At 43.3% G+C, this 10,922-nt stretch overlaps 1 protein-coding gene across 1 annotated transcript in view; it reads right to left on the reverse strand.

The window, feature by feature from the left end:
* Nucleotides 1-6,748, reverse strand: part of PLXDC2 (plexin domain containing 2) — a gene marked incomplete at its 5' end in the record, with an annotated part of 263,041 nt that extends 256,293 nt beyond the window's left edge. The window contains one exon of the mRNA XM_084283262.1: nucleotides 6,640-6,748. Coding sequence (XP_084139388.1) covers nucleotides 6,640-6,748 — 109 coding nt within the window. The remainder of the gene's footprint in view (nucleotides 1-6,639) is intronic.
* Nucleotides 6,749-10,922: the final 4,174 nt, after the last annotated feature.

A 10,922-nucleotide genomic window follows, 5' to 3' on the forward strand; every position in this document is an offset into this window, starting at 1 on the left:
GAGGGTAAAGGAGGGAGAGAAGAGCCTAGAAACTCTTTAAAAAGTTCTGCCATTAAAAGATTCCTAACAGAGGGCCTTGGGCTTATATCTCAGGGTGAGTGAGGCTAAACTGCAAATACATACTGTCTGGCTTACAAATTCAAAAGGACAGTCACATACACCCACACAGAAAATCAGAAACATGCAGCTGGGGAATGTCACAGAGCAAGTATATTAATGAAGATTCACGCTAGCCTCCAAAGCAGCTTGAGTCCCAGTTATCAATTTTCTACGGAGGCCAATATAAAATTTTCCAATGTATTTCTGGTTAAATTGCTGACTCGTTGAAAGAAGAACCTTCATAACGCCGAACTCCCCCTCTTTAACACTTCAAGAAAAGACTAAAGGTACGATGGATGATACTTGCCTTTTATGATCAGCCTAGTAGCCCTTTGGCACAGTTCAGTTACATCTCTAAAGAAAAGGAGCAGAGCTCCTAGCACCCATCGTGAATCACCATACACTTGAAACATTACCAAAGATTGGTTAAATGGAAAGATTTGTGGTTTTTCATTTGTGGAACTTTTCCTATTCAAGGCAAGGATTTCTTACTAAATAAAGAGACATGGGACAAGTAACATGTGGTTAAAGTCCGAAAATGTCACTGTGAAAATATCTAAAAAAATAAAATAATAAAAAATCTGTTTATAACAGAACATATGTAGTGTTAATATTAAAAGTTAAGCGCTAAAAACAAGAATACAACCTCTTTTAAAAGCTTTATTTTACAATGTGACAACTTTATGAAGCAGCATTTAAAATGTCTTTCCTTGTCTACAGCCACAGAAAGTATATGTTAAAATCACATTAAAGCCACATATATCATTGACAAATGAGGGACAGAGGCCTAAAGCTAAGAGAGCACTTGAATTCATTCTTGTATTTTATCTAGCTGCTGAGTTCAAGGTGAACTCTTGTATACTTAAAGCTACCCACACAGAATGATTCAAGATAGCTAGGTGAGACCTTGGAAGGTCAAATCATTCAGCCATTTGCTCCAAGGCAGGAACAGCTGCCTTTCTGTACAGAATGACATTTCAAACATATGCTCATCTAACCTGTTTCAGTGATGATGACTACTAAGAGATAATTTACTCCCATAGCCTTAACGTTTAGAAGTCCACTGTGTTGCAATTTAATTCATTATTTCTTGTTGAGAACAAGTTATTCCCTTGACTTGCAGAAGCTTTTTATGTGCTTGATGGTTGTTACCATGTTACCTCTTCCGTTCATCCTCTCTAACTGTTCTTTCATTTTTTTTCTTCATATGACACTCCAATTAGTCCTCATATTTCTTAAAGTGAAATGCCTGGAACTGAAGAGAATATTCCTGTTGGGATTTTATGACTGATGAATAGAGCAGATGCATCACTCTGTCTTCTATCTATTTTCATATTTATCTTTACATTTCTCTTGTTACATCCCAACATGATGTTTACTACTTTTAAAAATCTGTGTTCAAGTCAAGTGTCAAGGCTGACCCTGGATCTGGTCTAAGAACTTGCTCCATTTGCTTCTTTCAGAATAAATAATAATAATAATAAATAATAATAAATAAATAAATAAAATTTGGGCCAGATCTTTCTTGAAAAAACATGCCTACACACTGACATTTGGTTCAGGGAGATGAAAATATTACACAAGCTCTTTCAAACCCAGAATTTATAAGGACACTTAGTACAACTAATTGACCAATGTTGACAGCAAAGAAAGCTAATTGAAGCTCTGTTTATTTGTTGGATGAGGAAAAAAAAGAGGAGGAAGCATTCCATGATGAAACGCAGCACCCAGCATTCCCAAACATTACCTCATGACAATGTTTTAGGCTCATTTGTCCACAAACAAAAACAAAACGCACATGTACTTAGTATGGCTTCTCAACATAGTTCTCCATGGAAAGTAATCTCCCGGGTTCTTCTAGTTCTTGCTGTGATTATGTAATTCACTAGTTTAGTAAATATGCTATCTGCCAATTGTACCACATTAACACTCCCAGCTCAGCCCTCAAATGTAATAATTGGATTTAATTTCACACTGCTGGCAAGTGTACAACATTTCCTCATACTAGATGAGAGATGGTCCTGTCAAATTACCTTTTGTTCACTTCACGCTGTACAGCAGAGTGAAGCCCCAGCACAGGCTTATCTTAACGACTGCCTTCTTAAATTGCTTTGGTATTCATTTTCATTAGGAAGCCCAAACCACATGAGGAATTCAAAATACACTCATACTAGTTACACCTGTAGCCAAAGACCCTGTAGCCTTGATTGGTTTTGAAACCAGGGCTGCTATAATTTTCTTTTGCCAGTGTTGTCAATGCTACAAAGAGCAAAGCTGTTCAGTACTTCAGAATCCAATAAAACCACACTGACTTTTGTCAAGAACAGACTCAAAAAATTAAGCTTTTTATTTATTTATTTATTTAAATAAGAAGTTTTTCATTTGCTTTATGGAGAAAACCAATAGGATTCAGATTTTTTTTTTTAATCATAATTCAAAGCAAAGCAGCTTTTGGGGCGTCACTGTAAAATATCTTATAGTGCTGCAGCAAATGAGCTCCAGGCCCAAACCTCCATCTCCTGAGGTCTGTGGAGATACAGGAAACAGCAGCCCTGCTCCACTGGAAGTGTGCCAAAATAAAACAGGAAAAAATAAAATAAACTTAATGAATATGCTAACTCACCATAGGTCTGTGACTATTTTTCTCAGTGGGTCTCTCTCATTACCTGGCATTATGAATTCCCTCATCTGTTTCTTTCATGGCTTCAGGATTCTCTTGTCCTACATGAAGCACCTCTAGTAAACTGTTTTTTCAGAAGTTTGGTATTCAGCAAGGCATTAGATGTTGTCCCTGCATTTTGCTTTAAATGGCCATTATGTGTTGCTAATAAATTTTTGCACATAATGAAATAACTTTTCCAAATAGAAAGATCTTTTCCTTATTTCCTACATGTTTACAATGTATGAAGCTAATTTTCTTGTTATTTATAATCAGCTCCTATTTAAGTGTCAGAAAAAAGCTAACATCAGAGTCAAGTGTTAGCTGGGTTTTAAGTGCGTGTGTGAGGATGAAAACTCTAACAAGGAATATTTACAACTGAACAGAAACATTGTTTTCCCAACGGGATTTTTAAACCTTCAGTGAACTATCGACTATTGATCTTACTCTAAATCTGTGGAAATGAATTTCTATTAAAATGACTTTAATACTTAAGTCAACCTTATTTTACCTGCTGTTTACTAGTAATACTTCAAAACACCCTTTCAGAAGAAATGACAATGGCAAAGAGTGGAGAGAGAGAGAGAAAAAAAAAAAAAAAAAGGAAAAGCCATATTGAAAGTTAAGAGATGACTTCTTGGAGGGAATTCTTAGAAAAAAATACATGAGATATGCAAAGAGAATGTGCTCATAAATGTCAATGGGATTCTTCAATCTGATTGTTTCCTCTTTGACCTGATATGTATGGAACAAAAATGTAATTTTGAATGCAAAGAGAAAATAATATCTGACACATGTTGACAAAAGTCATAATTTGCTTTATACTTTTAAGATCAAAGGTGAAGGCCATAACGTTTAACCTTTTTTTTTTTTTTTTTTTTTTTTGAGAGAGTAAACTTCAGGCAATAGAAAAATGTGACTATTTTTGTAGACAAATGCTAAATGAATACTGTCTAACAGTGGTTTATCCCATAAAAACAATTCTACCCCTCATTGAATGGTGATGCTTGGAGACAGAAGTAGTCCAATGAATATAAATTTTACCAGAATTCTGGAATATGCTTTGACAGAAGAGAAATTACAACAGTCCCCTAATTCTGACTGATGCTGTTTGCTAAAGAATATAACATCAAGGCTTCTTGTGGCAGCATTTCAACAAGCAGCGAGCCCTCCCTTAACTGGGAGCCTTAATTGTTGTGCAAGCTTTCGAAAGAGCATCTGCTTCAGCTCACTGAATTCATGTCACATGCAGCTTTGGCACTGTAAAACACACACGAAACACAAATCTAACGTTTAATAGTCTTCACTCTTGATTTATTGCGCTTTCGTCAGCAAGGGCAGCTCTGACCAGGCGCAGGGGAGGGTGCAGCAGCCGCTGTGCCCTCTAGCGGGAAGAGCCCCGCTCCCGCTGGCGCACACCTTGGTCACAGCGACCCACAGTTAAAAAAACATCCAGAGGCAGCCAGACAAGTGCTGGTGTGCCTAGGAAACGATTCGGCTTGAATTGATCCGACCTGCTTTTACCCTGAAAGGTAATTCTGAGAACTTGGGGAAACATAAATAAATAAATAAATAAATAAATCTCACACACACACACACCCTGACAGGACATACTAAACATTTGCATTTCTTGATGCTGTTAATGTCATTCACTTTCAATATGGTGTTTTGCTATCACTTAAAGTAAAAGAGTATTTCAAGAATATGTGAAAAACATCTTCCCTTTAAGGATCTGCAGTAACTTCAAAGATTTAATTTTTTTTTAAACTTTAATTTTTCTAAGATTTTACCCGAGCTATTCCAAAGGGATGCAGTAGATGCTAAATAGAGTGAAACTTTGAAATGGCTCTTTTTATTTTTGTCCACAGAAACTGAGTCCCCCTGGTTTTACTTAGTAGTAGTTCTATTTTTGCTAATCAGACACAGCCTATATACTGAAATATATACTGTTGAAAATCATTATATATACATACATAAAAGTAATGATGAAAATGTGTTAAATACAACTTTGATTATGTTAGTTACATTTAATTATTGCTGTCATAATACATACTTTTTATCAAAGGGAGAAGGAATAAGACTATGTGGTTATACACATCCATCTGTCAAAACTGGCATCAGATTGTCCAGTTGAAGGAAACAACCTCTTCAAGTATTTTCTTCAGAATGTATATATCAAAGTAATATTTGCCTTATTATTAACTCCTTCATAATTTATATCATGTTCAGTAACACACAAGACACTAACAGATGATTTATGGATAAGCAAGCTGTTGGTGTACCTTCTGTTTAGCACCTCCTGGTACAGACGTTGCTGACTATTACAACTGAATAGCCTAACTCACCGATGCGCAGTGATTATTTCCCTACTGGCAGGTTATATTTCTTTTAGTCAGCACTGACAGTTTCTTTTAAAGGTACAATGTTTTGTAGGCTAATAAACTTTGTCACCTTAGTCCACTGCCACACACCGCAGTCATTTTCTTTCTGTACTCTGGCAGCTACACTTTTATTTCTCCTGATAACTAACATTAACAAACACCAACAACTGCTACCTAAAGCCCTGAGAGAAGCAGCATGAGTTTTGCAGCAGTGCATGAAAAGCCTCCTCCTGGCTTTTCCCCTTGGCCCCGAGTGACATGTGAGCCCCCAGCAACCTGCTGAGCTACCTTGTAATTTAGCAATTCCCAAACTCAGCGGTAGGCCCCTGACTGGGAAAATCCCTGCTCTGTCTGGCATATTATCTCACCTGGCATTGCAGAAAACTCTCAAGTCTCCCTAGTTCGGGTCAGTCACTCTGTGACCACAAAACACCTCACATGTATGAAACCTTTTAGGAAAGAAGAAAGGGGCAGCTCTAGTACACCAGGGAGGCTGGTGAACATGTTTCATCTGATAATGAACTGGGTAGTATTTCAAACATAAAAGCATCACTTTCACAAATATATAAATATATATCTAAGCTAGAAGCTGCTGCAGCAAGGTCCCCTGACACACACAAAAAACACGCTTTTCCTCACTTGCTGCTTAAATATCTATCTGCAAATGCACCAGGCTTTCCTTTAGCAGCTTTCCCCTCCGCAGCACAGGAATGCAAGGCACAGAAGGCTTTAGCGATCAAAAGGGAGCCCCACGCTGTGGTAAACAGTGGCGGGCCAGAAAGCCCCGCAGGTGCCATGTGTCACGCATTAACAGGTGTCTCCGAGAAGCACTAACGAGAGGACCCCAAGCGAGCTGAGCCGACAGAGCAACCCTTAACTAACAGGTCCCACGGCCCCGAGGGTATCCTTCCATTCTCTTGCTCCTTCTCTCAACGCCTGCTTGTTCAGGGAAGGCTGCAAGCTACCAGCTTGAGCAAGGGGAGCTGAGTGCCCGGGCAGGAGCTGCAGGGAAACTTTGCCTGCGCTTCCACGGGTCGCTGCCGGGGGAGCAGCTGGGGGGTCACCGGGGGTCTCAGCCCTCTGCCCCGGGCTCCCTGGGGCCTCTCCCCCTTCCCTACCGAGCCCTTCGCCTCGGGGCGGGGGGGGATCTCTGAGGCCAGGAAGGAACCCACGGGGACCCGACGAAGAGCTCTGGGAAAGGAACAGCACCGGTGACGGAGGAGCAAATAGATGACGGGAGGAAAAGTCCCGACTTGTCGTTAAAATAAATAAATAAAGCGAGAGAGGGGGAAGCTCTTCCCGGAGAAGCCGGCGATGAAGGAGGGGTGCAAAACCGGGACCGCGGCCACCCCAGGCCTCCCTCGGGAGCGGGGGGAGCCGGCCCCCAAACGCCGTTTGCTCTCTGCGGTGATGCTGCGGGGGGTGGCGGGGCCACCCCCAGCCCTGACCCTGACCCCAGCCCCGTGTCCCCATCACGGTCCCGGTCCCGGTCTGGCTTACCGTTGCTCTGGCTCGGCGTCTCCTCGGCGGCGAGCTGGCAGCGCTCGCTCAGGCATTGGAAAAGTAATAAAAATCCAGCGGCTAGTTTGCTTCTCCGCAGCCTCGCCATAGCACGGAGCCTGCCGAGGCAACTCTCCTGGGCGGGGGTGGGAAAGTCCGGGAGGCGGCGGGGAGCAGCACTAGCAGGCACCGAGTCGCCCTCTCCTCCCTGCAGCTCTCATGTAGCGGGGGGCAGCCGCCGGGGCTGGATGGGGAGGGGGAGGGATGCTGGGGAGGGCTCCGTCCCCCCAACTCTCGCAGCCTCGCCGCTCTCAGTCCAGAGGCATCACCGCCGGGGAAAACAAGAGCAGCCTCGCCTGCCAAGTGCCAAACTCTCCCTTCCTCGCAGCCTGCCGAGAGATTTTTAGGAGAGCCGCTGAGATCCTCCCTTCCTGGCTTGCCCCCACCCAGCTCCCTTCCCCCGCAGGGTGAGGCAGGGTGCCTTAGGGACGGTGCCTCCCCTCAGCGCACGACTAGGCGACAAAACCCCTCCGAAGGGAAGCGAGAGGGGAAATCTTCCAGCCGGGGCCGGCCCCGAGCCCCCCGGGGGGGGGGGGCGCAGGACCGGGAGGGCGGGCGGATGCGCCGCGGGCGGGGACGCGCGGGCGGGGACGCGCGAGTTCTCCCTCTCTTTCGGGCCGGTTCCCGACACCGGTAGGCGTTAGAGCAGGGCCCGGGGCAGCCCCCTACCAGGAAGGGGGGGGGCTGCCGTGGGGCCGGATCCCCCCCCGCCCTCCTCCGCAGGGGCGCAGGCGCCGGGGCCGCGCTCGGTTCCGCTTGGCCGCAGGGACGAGGAGGTCCCGGGAGCCGCTGTCCCGAAGCTGCGGGGTCTCACGGCGGCCGGGGGCGGGCTGGGGTCGCTGTTCCTCGCCCCTCCCTGCGAGGCTGGAGCTCCGCCGCTGTGCGGGACGAAGAGAGCCCGGCCCGCGGGCTGCTGGCTGCTCACAAGTTGCTCTGCAAAGATGCGTCTGCCTCGCGGAGTGACAAAGCAAAGCAACCCCCCAGTGCCACTTAATGCTGCCTTCCCCCTCCCCCCCAGTATTTTTACTTGTGTTTCCGGATAGACGAGCTTCCCTTAATTCCCCCTCCCCGATTTATTTATTTATTTTTTTCTCTTTACCACTCAGACTTGCTCATGTACACTCATCCCCCCAAAAGTTCAAGGACTGAAGGCTGTGTCCTGCATACATTGTTCTACATGCTTAATTTAACGCACCGTGAACAATCCCATCCCCTACATTAATCTGGGAACAACGGCACGGAGACAGAATCCAGCGGAGGGCACATCAGTCAGGCACAGACAAGCGACAGGGGCACCGGGGACCGAGCGGCGGCTTTTTACCAGTTCAGCAAACTGTGGCGCTGGTAATCAGTCGAGCTCCATATAGAGAGCCGTGAATACACCAGCCTCTCAACCCTTGCTACAAAATAATTAAATTAATTAGGATGACAATTAAATTAATCAAATAAATAGGGCTACAGAATGTCAGACATAGAAGATAACTAATACTTAATCACAAAGGAACAACCAGTAACGAGACTCTGTTTTCCCTTAATTCGCCGCTGTTTCTGAGATTAAGAATTCATCAGCTTCATCGTAATTGTCTTGCTCTTTAATCTTTGATGTGCTTATGTGTAAATCAAAGCAGAATGCTTGTGGTTTTAAGAAGTATAAGCAGAAATTTACAAAATCTTTTCGACATATATTCAGATAGGATCCTAGAGGCTAATAACAATAAGGTTTATCCATTTGAATTTACAGTGGGCCCTTCTAGTCCAATTTTTGCACACCCCCTTGAAAAAAAATAAAAAATCTTCCTCAGCCCATCCAAATACTGCTAAAAAGTAACTGCAGAAGTCCTGTTTTAAGAGAAGACATTAGCAAGTTTATGCTAAGTAAGAACAGGAATAAAATCCAAGCCTCCATGAAATCTGTGGGAATTTGGGGAGTAGGATCACCCTGTACAGCAGGTGATCTGGATTATGCCATATATTTTAGAGTAGATTTGGTCAAATTATTATTAGTTACTGTTGTTTCCTAAACAACAAACAACATGGGAGAGAGATGTTTCTTCATGTGATTCAAATGCCTTTTTTTTTTTTTTTCTCTCATGACACATGGTCATATTGCCAAAGTTCCCCCAGGTTTTACTGGGGTTGCTGAGCAGGTTATTGAGCTTTTGGCCTTTACTTGAAGGGGCAGAGATTTAGTGTTAAGGAAGAAATGCATCTCTCTCTCAGCTGTTCACCTGCATTACTGTTACATGAGAATAAGAATGTTAAGAACTGAGAAATTTCAAGACCTGTTTTCATCTGCTTTTGTACTTTTTAACTGTAGATTAGGATCTTATAAAGTTGTAGTTAATTTCAATCTAAGAAAGACTGAATGATTTGGAAAAGAAAAAAAAAAGTGCACATTTAGCTAAAATAAATAATAATAATAAAAAAAGCTTTAAACCCTCTATGTATAGTCTAGAAAAACCTCAATTTTCTTTCATTTTTCATCTGCTTCTCAGACTTACAAAGAATATTTATAGTTTTGGATTTATATTCTTCATAGATGGATGACAAAAGGAAAGGATTAACAATAGTCAGCTTAAGCAAGCAGTTGAAGATAAAAGTGCCAGCAACATATTGGTCCCACAGTCCTAATTCGCAGTACTCTACCTAATTGTGAAATTGTTTCATACTGTGCCCCCTGGGATGTTAGCATGCAGTTGCTGTATTCAGTGCTGCTTCTGCTCCAAGGTGAAAATCAGACAGTGCTCTCTAGCAAAGGCCATGTCTCTTGTGTTAAAAGAGATAATCAGGACATATCTATATCTTGGTATAATTCTGTGTAAAACCACAAGCAAAACGTTGTATTGCATTGAAAAGAAAGAAAGCTAAGAATGAATCCTATAATGATTAATGACAACATGTCATTGCTAGAGAGGCATTCAGAGCAGAGAGGTATATTTGTTCATTGTTATTTATAAACCAGAAGTAAGACTGAAAGAAAAAACTTCTTGAAGGCTTCCTGAGGTTATGAGCTGTATTTACTTGGAATACAGCACCTGTGATAATTTTTCATTAATCTCATGTGCTTCTATCTTCACCCTCCTTACACCTTATCTCACCTCTCTTAGGGATATATCTTGCAGTGACATAAACAGCAGTAGTTCCAAAGAAATCAACATGAATGCTTTCATTTTTGCTATTCAAGGATATGGCTGAATAGTCTTCTCATCAATCATTCAGAAAAGAAGGGTGGGAAGATTCTCCCTGTTCATACTACTTACAAGTGCTCACTCATTCACACATTCGTTTAAGATTTTATTTTTATTTTTAAATCGTCATAGTCTCTTCAACCTACTTGTTTTCTATGCTGACTGTCTCTGATTACAAAAAGCAGAGTTTTCAGCATTTCTTTTCTCTTTCTAAAGTGCTGTTATCTATTCTGCTCTGATAGATACAGGTGAGGCACCCCTCAACCAGCCTCCTGTAAGCAGTCAGTGCTAGCCTGGATAGATACCTGCTTTTGAATTTGAGAAGGCAGGGGAGGATCACAGAATCACAGAATTTCTAGGTTGGAAGAGACCTCAAGATCATCGAGTCCAACCTCTGACCTAACACTAACAGTCCCCACTAAACCATATCCCTAAGCTCTACATCTAAACGTCTTTTAAAGACTTCCAGGGATGGTGACTCCACCACTTCCCTGGGGAGCCTGTTCCAATGTCTAACAACCCTTTCAGTGAAGAAGTTCTTCCTAACATCTAACCTAAAACTCCCCTGGCGCAACTTAAGCCCATTCCCCCTCGTCCTGTCACCAGGCACGTGGGAGAACAGACCAACCCCCACCTCTCTACAGCCTCCCTTGAGGTACCTATAGAGAGCGATAAGGTCGCCCCTGAGCCTCCTCTTCTCCAGGCTGAACAAGCCCAGCTCCCTCAGCTGCTCCTCATAGGACTTGTTCTCCAGGCCCCTCACCAGCTTTGTTGCCCTTCTCTGGACTCGCTCGAGCACCTCGATGTCCTTCTTGTAGTGAGGGGCCCAAAACTGAACACAGTACTCGAGGTGCAGCCTCACCAGAGCTGAGTACAGGGGGACGATCACCTCCCTAGCCCTGCTGGCCACACTGTTTCTTATGCAAGCCAGGATGCTGCTGGCCTTCTTGGCCACCTGAGCACACTGCTGGCTCTTGTTTCATTTGGGAAAAGGAACTAATAGGTAATTGCAACACCTGGGAGAGCAGGGAGAAT

Source organism: Netta rufina (assembly GCF_964035555.1).
Source record: "Netta rufina genome assembly, chromosome: 2".
NCBI lineage: Eukaryota > Metazoa > Chordata > Aves > Anseriformes > Anatidae > Netta > Netta rufina.